This window comes from Petaurus breviceps, unplaced genomic scaffold, assembly GCF_028583685.1.
Source record: "Petaurus breviceps papuanus isolate PSGF00001 unplaced genomic scaffold, PetGlider_PUasm1.0 90919, whole genome shotgun sequence".
Classification (NCBI taxonomy): domain Eukaryota; kingdom Metazoa; phylum Chordata; class Mammalia; order Diprotodontia; family Petauridae; genus Petaurus; species Petaurus breviceps.
Window position 1 is genome coordinate 28,073,479 of NW_027187378.1, and position 14,405 is coordinate 28,087,883.

The 14,405-nt window shown below is 43.5% G+C and overlaps 1 protein-coding gene across 1 annotated transcript; it reads right to left on the reverse strand.

Moving 5' to 3' along the window:
• Positions 1–678: 678 nt before the first annotated feature.
• RP1L1 (RP1 like 1) lies at positions 679–14,072 on the reverse strand. The gene is made up of 3 exons (XM_069075969.1): positions 13,464–14,072; positions 10,439–10,580; positions 679–6,113 (listed from the first exon to the last, which is right to left on the reverse strand). Exons 1-3 carry the CDS (start codon positions 14,070–14,072, stop codon positions 679–681), a joined length of 6,186 nt encoding a protein of 2,061 aa, XP_068932070.1.
• Between the last annotated feature and the right edge of the window lie 333 nt (positions 14,073–14,405).

The following is a 14,405-nucleotide window of genomic DNA, read 5'->3' on the forward strand; positions in this document are numbered from 1 at the left end:
AAGGCCCTGCTGTCAAGTGATTCTGAAGGAGCCCACACTCTACCTGAGATAGCAGCAAAGATATTCAGGAAAATTAATTTTTAAAATCACATTAGACTCTTAGACTGTGAATTGACTTTAAACTTATTTTCACCCAAATTTTTCAAAAGAAATTCACTTTTTCAAAGTCCTTACATGTATCTGAATTGAAGTTATCTCAAAGTCTAATGGGGAGCCATTAAAAATACAGATGAAATATAATAATAAATACAGATAAAAATACAGATCAGTAGTCAAAAGACCACAAAGGGAATAATGAGGTGTGGAGAGGGAAGGATAAAGTTTTTTTTCTAGTTAACTTACTGGTTCTTGGGTGGCCCAACACTTAGAAAGGAGAGAGTTCTACAATTGAGTACACCTTTCTGTTCAAGTGAGCCACATGGCTGTGATATGTCCATTTTAGAAGGTTCTATGAAAGAAGTGTCTTCTTCAAAACCAACAAATGGGATGACAGAGTGTAGAACTTAGGAACAAAGGGAAGTATAATTTCCTGTATTCACTACCTGCCCTAGAGGCAAGTCTTTGTACTTCTCTGTGTCATTTCTCTTTACAAAGGAAATTAATCTCACTAAGGTTCACAGGCAAATCCCCAAAATAACAAAATCACTGAAACTGTGAGCAGTCTAGCAGCTTCCTCTTCTAGAAATCCAAACAATCGTCATCAAAAACATCTGCCTTATCAACAACTTCTGTAAACTTAGAGTTCCTAACCAGTCTGTCCTTGTGTTCCAAGTTGGGGCTGCCAGTAGACTGTCTTTCTGAGGTGCTAGAGCAAGACGACATTCCATCTTGCTCAGAAGGGGAATCTTCAGGATACATAGTAAGAGCCTTGTCCTCCGAATTAGTTTCTCTGCTAGGCTCAGCCTCTAGGCTCTCTGACTCTTGACAGTCTGCATTTGAGTCCTCTTTTTCTGAACCTCTCTGTGATGTTTGAGAGCAGTTTGCAGTGGATGAGTTGCTAGAGAGGGCTTCTTTGTTTGGTTGTGAGCTCCTGAGGACCTCAGGAACACGGTCGGTCCCCAAACTTCCATCACTCATCTCTTGGTCAGGATCACACTCTTTAGACCTTTCACCACTCTGGATTTCTCCTGGGCTTTCCTGACAGTTGCTTTCTTGATCCCCTTGGCTTCCTACCCCCATCTGTGACTCTGTTTGATTCTCTATCTCAGCCTCTGGGCTGAGTGGCTTAGTGGCCTGAAGCTCTTCATCATCATCTGATGCTTCTGAGCATCTATCCCCATTCTCGGTGGCTTCTCCCTCTGAGTTTGCCCCATATTCAGATACAGGCTCAGTTTCTTTCTTCTCACTTCCATCACCCACACTCTCTCCCTCATCTCGTTTCTTGTCTTCATCTTCTGAGTCACTTTCAGCTTTTCCTTCTTTATCTCCCTCTTCACTCTTCTGAAGATCTGCTTCTTCCTCTCCTCTGGTCATTGTTTCCCCATAATTAGTCTCCTGCTCTTCTTCATGCAGTTCCGACTCTCTATCTTTGCCAGACCTGTGGTTTTCCTCCCCTGCATCAGCTCCATCCACACAGCTGCTAGATGCCAACCTCGGTTCGCCTTCATCCATAGCCTCGTCACCTGTGTGTTCTCTTTGAAGTGCTTTGCTCTCTCGTTGCTCTGCAGCTAGCTCAGCTGCTTCCTCATTCAACTGTTCTTCCTTCTTCTTAAGGAGAATTTGTTGTAGGTCAAAAGCCTTTCTGAGGGGAGCCTCTGTGGCCGGTGCTGTGTTCTTCAGCGACAGTGTGGTCATCTTCTTTCTTATGCAAGTATCACAAGGGCAGTACTCTTTCTCACCTTCTAGCTCCCTTAGATCATCAGCTAGGGTCCCACTGGAGGCCATGACATCAGTGAAGGCCAGGGAGAGATTCCGCTTTCCTGGCATTTTATTTTGCTCTGTGAAGGCTGAGTGGTTGTGCATACCCTTCAGGCGTCTCCTTCTTTGTTCTGTCTGCAGTGAAGTCTCCCACTTAAAAGCTTCCTTGGGGGGCTTTGGAAGTTTCTTTCCTGCCCTACTTTGGATTTTCCTAAGTTCTTTTTCAATGCTCTTTTGTATTCGTTGGTTCACCTCATTCTTTAATTCTATAATCATCTGGTCCAACATTTCATTATTCTGTAAGTTCCATCTGACCTTGAACTCAGACATAGCATTGACATAATGAGTCATGAATTCCTTCTCTATCTTCTTCAACAACCTCAGAACCCAGAGTGGATCAGGATCTGGTGATTTGTTCTGGACAATAGAAGCCCTCTTTCCCCCAGCCCCTGCAGTGGTATTGACCACAGACTGCTCACCAGCCACAGCAACTCCTTCAGTTACCTCTTTCAAATGAAGCTCCAGTTCTTGGCCATCATGAGCATTATCAGAATTGGAATCATCTTTATTGGTGTTACTAACTTGCTCTATTGGTTCCTCTGCACTGACCGGAGGACATGGATCTGTAGAGTCACATTTTTTGGATGCTTCCTCTTCTTGTATTCCTTCCTCTTCCTGCATTTTTTCCACAAACACTTTCTCATCTTTTGTGTCCTCTGCTTGTTTTTCTTCTTCTTCAATCTTTTCTGCTTCCATTCCTTCATCTTGTGTTTCTGCCTCTTGCATTTCTGTTCCTAGTATTTTCTCTTCTTCTATTCCCACTTCTTTTATTTCATCTTCGTCAACTACCCTCGTGCTGTTTTCCAACATTTGTTCTTTTGTGCTTTCATTTGCTTCATCCTTGCTGGTTACATCATGAGCCCTTCTTCCCTCTTCATCTCCTTCAGTTGATTGGGCTTCCATTTTCAATTGGTCATTTGACAAGGATCTCTCATTCTCTACTTTCACTGTAGTTACGGGATCTATATCATCATGGCAGGTAATGCTGTCCCGCCTCTTCAACTTAGAATCCTCCATCTTCTCAGGGAAAGGAGCACAGTCCACAACACCAGCCACACTGCCTTCTCCAGAACCAGCAGAACCACTGCTGACATCCACCCCAGAAGAAGATGTTGGAGTGAAGTCACCAGTCGCTGGGGTTTGTGACTTGAGGCTTGGCAGTGCCTTTGAGCTTGGCTCTTCCGTATTCCACAAGGCTTGGAAGATGCTCAGAAGCTCTTGGTACTTGGGTGAGTTCATGTAGGTCAGCTGGTTTGTGACTGTCATGAGATCTTCATCAAAGAAGTGCAAGCTGGCCAGGCAGGTGATGAGCACATGGGCGGAGTGGCTCAACTTCCTTCCCATAGTCTGCGACACTTCTGGTAGACTATTAAACCGGCTGAGCTTAGGGCTTTGCTTAGAGCTCAGCAGTGTTTTCATGATCTGCACTGAGCTATACAGTGTGCTAGGCAGGTCCTTCATTTCACTCAGGTTGGTTTTCACTCCTAAGGAAGCACATTCACCTGGGCTGCCCTCTGCTACTGTTGCCAAAGTGCTAGAAGACTGCTCTTTAGCAGGACTACCTCTTGCCTTTGGGCTAGCAACATCAACCCTAGTGTTTTCATCTAATGGTGCTCCCCCAGAATCTTCCTTATCTGGGTCATGGTCTTGGGCCGGGGCCATCTCTCTAGGAACTTCAGGAGAACACTTGACAGCAGGTTCCTCTTCTGGAGCCCTGACAGCAGCCCCAAGGCTGTCATCCTGCATTTCATAGCTCATGAGGATGGATTCTTCTGGAATTTTGCTCAGCCATTCATGAACAACTTCCTCTGGAGATGTGCTGGGCAGGTCACTGGGTATCATACCAGGGCTGCCCTCTGGCTTGCTAAGATTCTTCTTTTCTTCTTGAGACTTCCCTTCTCTAGAGATTTTCCTTGGCATTTTCCTTCCATGACCAGAGATGGGGCCACCCTTCTTGGCTCTTTTGACTGTTTGACTTGTGGTCACTGATCTGGAGCCAGGTGTGATGGGGCCAGACACATTGAGATTGGCCTTCTCCTCCCAACTGCCACCTCCCCCCAAGTTGGCACTCCACCCGCCGTTGCCTGAGACGCTTTCTTCCATGTGAGGCATTCCTCTGGGAGGAGTGGGGAGGCATCTGCTGGCTACTGAGCCAGCCTGAGAGCCTGGCCCCTTACTGTCATTCTTTCCCTTAGCTGGCAGGACCTGCAGTTTATCACTGTATGTGCTGTAAGGCTGGGCTTCTTTGGACTGGGAAGAGCAGCTGCTTCTGCAGGCATTTGGTTCTTCCATCTGAGGTTCTTTAATCTTCAACTCCAAAGAAACTCTAGCATGGTCCTCCAGGGTCTTTTCATCCCTAGACTCAACAGTACCTTGGAAGTCTGATGTCTTTGAAGATCTTGGCTCCAGAGAGCTAACACTGGCCTTCATGGCTCCCCTCGTCTCCTCCAAAGAGTTAGGATCTGAATGGCTGGAATTAGAAATATTCTCTAATTTCTTCTGATCTGGGTTATTATCCCTAGCAAGGGAGGCATCACTGAGCTGTGATAAATGTTCTAAATAATGAGGAGAAGATGTGGAAGACCCAGGGCCCCTTGTAGTTTGCTGCTTAGCTTCAGATAAACTTCTGGAAAAAATGGGGGTCTGACTGCCTGCTCTAGGCTTTTCTAGGAGGAGGGGACTGTACAAGCTCCTTGGCAGGGAACTCTCTGGTGAGCCCTCCAAGATGTAGCTCGTTCCTCTATCTCCACTGTCCTTCATTGGTGGTTGACTGCTTTTGCTTCCCTCATAAACTCTGGAAGAGTGGGACCCATCACTCCTCGGGCTCCCCCATCCTTTGCTTCCACTGCATACTGAGGGACAAGAAGAATGTGGCATACAATTCCACTCAAGGTCACTGAATTCACCATTGCCTGTTGCCCTGGGCATCCTCCATACAGACCCAGAACTGGTATCTTGGATCACCCTGCTATGTTCGTCCTCCTCAGCTTCCAGAACTTTATTCTTTAAGGAAGATAGGCCAACAAGGGAACAACCAGAGCTCTCTTGAGGTGTCACTTGCCTGCTAGGGCCATAGGCCATGCCAAGGGATGATGCATAATGGGCTATGGTGGCTTTTCCCTCCTCCTGTCTAGGACTGCCACAGCCATCAGTCACATACATTCTCTTCTCCCTGCACCTAGAACATATAGATGAGGCAGAAACGTCCTCTGCTGCATCTGGAGCCTCATCCTCCAGGCAGTCCAGAGAGCATGCTTCATTTCCCTCCTCGTCTGGTGGCCACTTCCCATCTGTCTTGATTCCTTGAGTTTTCTGGGACCTCTTCCTATGTGAATCAGGCCCCCCACCATAGGATTTACTGTTTTTCCCAGTGGGGGTATATTCTTGCTCCCCTTCATCGTCACCTGAAGCAGCTGTAGTTAGGTTCCTTTGACCTGAGGCCTGGTGCTTGTCACTGCACTGTACCCTGCTCTCCAGGGTCCCAGAATAACAAGAGGATCCTGGTGCACTGCATTCCAAGGGTTCTCCACCAGAAGTGGTGCAGAGACTGTCCCCAGACATCTTTGTCTGGTGGATAGCCTGTCGGAACAATGAGGCCCCTGAGCAAGGAGATTGGGTAATCCAAGAGCTTCTCCCGGGTGCTGCTCCATGTTCCTGGGAAACATACACAGGATTTTTCCAGATCTCATATTTGGGTTGTGGCTGCTGACACCCTTGATAAGAGGCTTCCTCCAGCCCTTGAGAATTGGCCTCATCCGGACAAAGGAAAGTATCTATGCCTGAAGATCTCTGCACATTATTCTCCCTAGGAGGATGGAATAAGGGAACTCCACTGAGTCCTAAGTCATCCCCATTGGCTGCCCTAAGATGGGCAGCTTTGCTAACATGGGTGGACCATTGGAGCATTTCCTCATTAAGTAGTCGGAATCGTACTTTCATCTCCACTGACAGGCTGCCATCTTTGTTCACATGAACCTTCTTCTCAATGTCATCATTGGTCCCAAAGGGGATCAGACCAGCAAACTTCTCTGGAGCGTTGGTATTGGTTGTAGGGACAGGACTGCCACTCCTCATAGAGGCCCTAGAGCCATTGAGGTAAGACTTCTCTGATGTCAGGGAAAGCTGCCTTGACCTGTTGCTTGATTCAGACCTTGAATGGATGACACTCTTCTTGGCTTTCAGCTCCCAGTTGGCTGCTGTTTAGCAAAAGCAAATGGAAAAGATAAACAGAGAGAGTGATGAAGCATCAAAAATAGGGATATGGGGGTGGGGTGGGGCCTGAAGAGCTATTCAATATAACATATGCTACAAGAAACCCAAAGGGGCTACAGAAATGCTTTAGTTGAACTCACATTGGGTTGTGTCCAATGTGGCTTAAAATAAGAGGGTTTCTTGTAAGCTTGGCCTTGGAAAACATTAAGTTGACAGAGAGTTTGCTTTTTCTTTGTATCCCCAGTACTTAACAGAGTCTGGCACCTGGTAAATGCTTAATAAATGCTTGCTGACTTATTGATTGATTCCTGTGGTGGTATTTGTTGCAAGAGGATTTGATGGGGATTTAAATGAAGAACAGTGCTCAAATCAAAACAGTCATCAGAGCCCATCTGGGCATCCCTAATGTCTTTAGCACACACATAGAGATATGCAAATAAACTGACCATCACAGAGTGGCAGAGTAAAAATCCTGTGAGTCAGGATACTCAGTTCTAGTTCCAACTTGACCATTGAATAACTGTATGTGCCCTTGGATATCATATCACCTCTATGTATTTTTTATCTGGAAAATGAGGACATTGGATTGAATGTTCTCTAACATCACTTCCATGTGCTATAAATCTAGGACAGGTAGACTAGAGTAGTAGAAAGTACCCTGGATTTGGAGCCAAGCATTATATGGGTTCAAATCCTACTTGTGATACTTCCTGGTTGTGTTTCCATGGGCAAATAACCTTTCTGAACATCAGTTTCCTCATCTGTAAAGTAGATATATTAATAATAGATAGGATTAAAGTGAAATAAGCAGGAACAAGGGAATAATTTATACAATTACAACAATTTTGTAAAGACAAAAGACTTTGAAAGTATTAGGAACTCACATCAACACAATGACTAGCCACAATTCCAGAAGATTAATGATGAAACAAAAAACAGAAAGAGAGGTAAAGGCTCAGAGTACATGTTGAGGCATATTATTTATATATGTACATATACACATGTATATGTTTGTGTATATATGCATATATGTATATCCACACATGTATGTGTAGACATATATGTACATGTGCACTTGTATAAATATAAAATGAGTATATATGTGTACACATACATAGATATACGCATGTGACCTATATATGTATAGATTCAGGTGCACACATATTAAATATACATATATACCTTACTAGTATGGGGATTTGTTTTGCTGGACTATACATGTTTGTAATGGATTTGGTTTTTCTTGCTTTTTTCATTGTGGGGGAGGGGAAGATGAAAGAGAAAATATAAAGCTAAAATTTTTTTTATTGAATTAAAGAATAACAGCATTATATAGTGCTTTAAGGTTTGCAAAGTGCTTTACAAATATCATTTGATCCTCATAACAACTCTAGGTGTTATTATTATCCTTATTTTACAGATGAGGAAATTGAGGTAAACAGAAGGTAAATGACTTGCCCAGAGTTACACAGCTTGATTTGAACTCAGGTCTTCTTGATTCCAAGCTCAGGACTTTACCCACTACACTACCTCACCATATTTTTGTTCCAAACAAGTGAGATAGTGTATGTAAAATGTTGTATAAATGTTAGCTATTATTCCAGGGTAAAACAATTTTATCAATCAATCAATCAAAATTTATTAAGAGCCAGAACACTGTGCTAAGATCTGGGAATAGAGAAAGAAGCAAGAGACAGTTCTTACCCTCAGTTTACAATCTAATGGGGAAAACAACATACAATTAAATGAGTGAATGAATGAATATAGCAAGCTATATACAGGATAAATAGGAAATAATTAGGTTGGGGAAGGCTTCCTGTAGAAAATGGGGTTTTCATTGCAACTTAAAAGAAGGCAGGGAGGTCAAGAATCAGTGATGAGAAGGGAGAACATTCCAGGGATGGCCAACAGCCAGAGAAAATGCCCAGAGCCAAGAGATGGAGTGTCTTGTTCGTGGAGCAGGCAAGAGACACTGTCACTGGACCTAAGAATCCCTGAAGGTCTTTGAATATTAAACAGATCATTTTGCATTTGCTCCCACAAATAAATTGGTTGTCATCTTTAAAAAGACTTCACCAGAATTCTCTGGTTGATTAGCTGCCTTGGTTTCTAATATATAAGGTTAGAAATGTGGGGAAAATAATTTTATATGTATTTATAACTTTAACACAATTCTGTGCTCTCTGGATGTGGCTAAGCCTCAGCGTTCAAGTCTAGGATGAGACAAATCCCAGGGACTTAGGATAGGGCTGATACCACCTAGGTAGTAGGCAAATTTGGGGTTCCAGACTGGGCAAGGCTCCTCTAAGCTCAGTGAGTTAATATCTGTAAAGAACTGGCATATAGTAAATGCTTAATAAATCTTTGTTCCTTTCCCTTCCTCCCCTCAAGTAATTCAATGCAATTCAACAAGCATTTATTTATTAAGTGCCTACTATGCATCAGAACTATGGCAAGCATTTTGGATATAAAAACAAAGATGAAAGTCCCTGTCCTCAAGGAGCTTATATTCTGGGGGGGGGGGGGCAGATAGGAGTGAGAGAGGGGATGATAACACACACATGGGACATATATATATATATGTATATATATATATATACACACACACACACACATATATATATATATATATATATATGTAAGTAAAAATTTAAATTTGTAAAATAGAAATGCAAAATAATTTTGAGAAGAGTACTAGTGGCTGGGGGAATTAGAAAATGCCTCTTGAAGAAAGTGGCAATTAAGTTGACATTTGAAGCAAGGTAGGGACTCCAAGAGGTAGAAGAGAAGAAGAAAAATATTCCAGGGCTGGGACACAGAGAAGCTGTGCAAAAATACAGAGAGCAGGCCAGGAAATATCATGTACAGGGACTACCAGGTAGACTGGTTTGTCTGGAACTGGGGAGAGTGACAAATGATCAGTCTGGAAAGATCATGTGGAATCAGATTGTGAAAGGCTTTTAAATGCCAGATAGAGAAGTTTGAATTTTGTCCTACAGACAATAGGGAGCTACTAAAGTTTCTAGAGGGAGAGTGTTTCAACATGAAGATTGACAGCTTTGAGACTCAATACCTTCTCATCCCTCTCAGTTGCCTCTCTGATTCAGAGGATTTGAGGGCACAGCCACTAGCTAATCCCAAAGCTTTCTTTTATAGGGGTCTCAGAACTTTCCAGACAGCTCTCCATTTTTCAGCAGCAGCTCTGCCTGGTTTGTCCTCCATGCCCGCCACACCAGGGCACCCCACCCTGGTCCCTCCTCCCCTTTTCAGTTTCCTTTTGGGTATTATATTAGATTGTAAGCTCCTCGAGGGCAGGGACTATTTTTTTCTTGTTTGTGTCCCCAGTACTTACTTCAGTGTCTGTCATTTAACATAGGTTTATTGTATTGAATTGAGTTACATGGTCAGGCATGTGCTTTAGAAATATTAATTCCTAAAGTCCCATCTTGGTTCTTCTATTCCCATTTAGAAAGAAGATCCTTTAATGTCCTCTGGGGCACATAGGGGTAATGTTCTCTCTGACCTTTCCCTGTCTTCCAGTTCAGTTAGGTTTTAGTCTGGATGGAGCAGAGAGATACAGTCATTCCTTCTCTGGCTCCTCCTCTGATCTCACTAATACCACAATTACTATCTCGGTGCTGCAACAAGAAGCAAAGAGATTTTTCTTCTCTTCCCAGTCATGTGCAAGAAGAAGAGAACAATCATTCTCCCCACACTCCAAAAATATGCAGGGCGCTTCCTTCCATAGGGGCTGAGCAGCTTGCATATGTGGGGAGACATTGGCACAGTGGGACTAAATGGTTAGGGACAGAAAAAACTGGCTAGGGACTTTATTAGCCTTAAAGTATATTTACTTTCAATGCTGGTGATGAGGATGATGATGATGATGTTAATATCAGAGGTTATCCAAAGATGTGATAGTCAATAGTCAATTTTCTAGTGCATTCAGTTTTATGAAGGTCTGTGACTCCAACATATTAGTAATATGTCATGAGAATACTTCTAGAGCAAAAATTTTGAGGAATCGGGCTTTTTTTATCCAGGAATTCCAAATACCAATGAAATCACTGGTCTGGTGCCTATCTCTTATGGTGAACAAAAGTAAAAAAAAAAAAAGTTAGATCTAGAAGGATCCTTTAAGATCTCAGAGTCACAGAACTAGGACTTGACTATCATCAAGGTCATCTAATCCAACCCCTTCATTTTGTAGGTGAGAAAACTGAGGCCCATAGAGTTAAGGATGCTTGCTCAAGGTCACACAGCAAAGCTGAGTATATATTGGGGGGTGGGGGTGGGAGCATCCACTCACCATTCCTCTTCTTTGAAGTCAGTCCTGGCAACTTCTCAGGCAAGCGTCTCCGGGAATTTTCCACCACCATAGGTCTGAAGGGCTCTTGTCCAGCACATACCACAATAGAAGGACCTTGTAGCAGACTCTGTAGGGACTCCACCTGAGGAGAATGCAGACTCCATTAGATGCCCTGGTACCTATGTCTGCCCTGCATCCAAGCCAATCAAAATGCTCTCTGGTTGTGTGGGTAAGAATATCTTTCTTGAGATATTTCCCCCTTGTTCCTAGCTTAGATAAAAATCACTTCCCAGCTGTTATAAAAGAGATCATTTAGCTACTTCTAAAGCCAAAGGCCAAGGAACCATTATTTTGGTTACTGGCTATAAATACACAGCCTGGAAATGAGGTTAGTAGGTTATTTATTACACATGCTCAACTCTCAAACTTAAAGGAACCTCCCCCTCCTTACCTTTGCCATTAAGAATTCCTAGCTTCCTTCAAGGTTCTGCACAAGTACCACTACCAGCCCCTCAAAGCCTTCCTTGATTGCCCCATTGGACAGTATTCTTTTCTTCCTCAAAACATCCGGTACCTACTTCTCTGTGTATGTGTTTCATCTCCCACTCCAGCAGAATGTAATCTCCATGAGGGCAAAGACTTTCATTTTTGCCTTCTTGTCTCCAGACCCTAGCACAGTGCCTTGCAAATACAAGGTACTTTATACACTGGTTGAAATAAAATTGGGAGGCTCTTTGAAACACTGCCTTGTATCTAGGGCCATGCTTTTACCCTTCAAAACCAAAAAGTGTTGATACTATTGTAAAAAATCCCAACTAAACAAGAGATTCCTTTTGGGGGTCTTCCACCATCTCAAAATCATGATGACAAGGCTTTGAAACAGACTTCTTTCCTTTTTGCTATGTTTTGAGCCCACGTCCTCTGGTCCTTCCTTTGGTGAAGACACAAGGAAGCTGGTCCCTGTCCTCTCTCTAGTTACCTTTCTTTCTTAGAATTTATGCTTCTGCTGACATATGTAGCTTGATGTTCCTGCTCAACTATTGGAAATCCTTCCTCCCAACCCATCCCGAATCCTTCCTGCTATCCTAGGGTTCATTTTCAGCTTCCTACAATTGGAAGAGACCTTCCTGGCTTGCTTAGTCCCTGCATGTCCTCCTGTCTATCAGTGACAAGGGGTTCTGTGTCAATTGCGTCCTCTTGCTCCTGCCTGCTAGAGCTGAGAAGGGCTCTTTTGACCAGAGAAGTTAAAGCATGGCCTCTCCAGGATTCCAGGATGTGGAAGTGCCCAGTTGCCTTTCTAATCCTCCAGCTGAATTCCTGCACATGAATGTGAAGAATTCCTTTTGTCCTTCCTTATGGTGAACAAATCTTTACCAGTGACCAACACTGCGAAGCTAAGGCTCGCAGACTAAACATTGGACCAAGACACAGGATGTTAGGCTTCCTAAGATCACTAATTTAGAGTTGGAAGGGCTTTTATCAGAGATCACTTGGCCTAACCTTCTCTTTGTCCAGAGAAAAACACTGAGGATCATAGAGATTATAGGCAGTAATTCAAACTCAGAGCAAGGATTCAAGCTCAGGCCCTCTAAATCTAGTACTCTTTCCCCTGTAATTCTATTACTAATTAGCTGTGTGCTGTCAGCAGCTCACTGATCTCTGTTTCCTCTTCTGTAGAACTAGGTTGTTGTACTGATTCAGGGATTCCTCACCTTTGGGTGTCATGGGCCCATGTATCAGTCTGGTGAAGCCTATGAACCCCTTATCAGAATCCTATTTTCAAATGCTTACACTAGAATATATAGGATTACAAAGGAAACTAATTATGTTGAAAAACTGCTATCAAAAAATTTTTTTTTAAACTCAGACTCCAAATCAAGAATTGCTGGATGATTTTTAATAGATGATTTTTAAAGTATCTTCCAACTTTAATATTCTTTGGTTCCAGGATTGTCATTGGAGTCTACTCTGAATGGCCAGCTTCATGGAAACTGTTCAGCAAAGCAAGCCTTTTTCCCCTCCCTCCATCAGGGCCATTTTCACCTTGGAATTGTCTGTAGGCAGGAGAAGGGCCCGTGTATCTGCTTATTCAGCAGGCTGTCCCCTGAATGCCTCTGACTCTTAGATTATTCACACTTTCATTTATCCAGATGAGCCCAACCTGGATCAATATAGGTCTATGAGGGTTGTATTCCCTATTTCCATTCTGCTAACCTTTTTTCAGGGATGCAATGACTAGATAATTACCCTTTACCCTTTGCCTTTTATCCCTTTACCCTAAAGTATCCTTTAAGGAACAGTTCCTTTTTTAAACATTTTGTCCTGATAGTCCAAGAAATCTGGAGGAGATGGGGGATACCAATGTGTACCTTTTTTTCCACTTGTTCCTCAGCTAACGTTTTACTCTGGTTCTTCATCATGGTGTAGGGGTGACCCTGATTTCTTAGACACCATTCCAATGTGGGGGTCTGTGTCAGAGAAAAACTCAATCTAGGAAAGCCCAAGTACCATTCTAGAAACAGAGTATGTACCTGTTAGCTTAGGGTCAGACTTTCAAAATGAAGAGAGGCTAATGGCCAGACAATTAGGCTGTCTAATCATTAATTATCTTGGTCACAGTAACTCATAAAGACCGTCTACTAAGAAGTCAAGGACTTGTGAGATCATGGATCTTCTCAAGTACTATAGTTATGAAACCAGCCATGAAAGAAACCCACTTCTGTCTGGGGAAAGATTCCATGCCCACTGGAGATTTAGAAGCGTTAGGGAGCTTGTGCTAGCTGTCAACCAACAAGTATTTGTATTTGTATTCCCTATTTCATTTTTCACCATTTTACAAACCTCCTTTGCCTCCAGTAAGGCTTTTTTCTCCTAGGAAAATTCCCCTTTCTAACCAATCAGCTTCATGAACTGTGACAATCCATGGATGGAGCCAGATACCCTGAGGGAGTTCCCATAACTACCAAGGCTCTTGAGGTATGCATTTATAACAGAGAAATAGCCTCTTGGCCCTGTGGCCCCATACCTTGCTCCCATCAGGATTGTAGAGGTGATTTACAGGGAAGTGCAAAACCTCAGATGCATCGTTGAGGAAGGCCTTTAGGCTCTGGGTGTTCTTCGGACTCAGAATCAAGGACCGCCGAAATCCGTTATCTCCATTCTTTACCAGAGTTAACTTCTTTGGTGCCTTATGGCCCTGCCAGGTAGGTGTCTCCTGCCAGTCTTCTGTGTTGCTGATCCTCTGGGTGAGATAGCCACTTGAGGAGGATCTTGGTGGCTGCCTGTAAGACCCACCAAGGGCCTTGGAAGGGTTCTTGTCAGAGCAAATGTAGCAGCCCCCATCTTCCAGCTGCTCCAAGGAGTTAACACAGTGCACTCCTTGGGGTGTGGTGATGGTGCGGACACCAAATGATAGGGGAATGTGGTGAGAGAGCTCATCCATGAGGGCATTGAAGCTCTTGAACATGCGCTGGTTGACAACCATCCGAACCCCACCAAAACGGGGGTCCCCTTTCTTGAAAAAGGTTATCGTCTTGGCTGGGGGAACTTGGGTGATGGTGGTGGTCCGTGCCACCAGTGGAAGGACATGTTCATGGTGGTTTTGGGAAGGGGAATTATCCAGAGCGTAGTTCATTCCTCATAGGCTCAGGGAGCTATAGCAAGAAAGTAAGGAAAATAGAGTTAGGTACTTAGTTCAAACCTGGCAAAGTCTGTATTTCCTACTTGACCCATTGAACAGAAAAGAACCTCCATCCCCTAACAGTCTATTCTCAACTTTCCAAGGAAGGGAGCAGAACCAGGTGAACAATTTCTACCATAACAACACAGTAAAAACTCACAGCTTTTAAAGACTCAAGAACTCTGACAGCCTTCATGGTCAACTGGTACCCTCATGGTGTCCAGAGAAGCAAGGAAAGATGGACTGGTGGGGAATTTATGGGAGGATATAGACCTGAGTCATATAAGA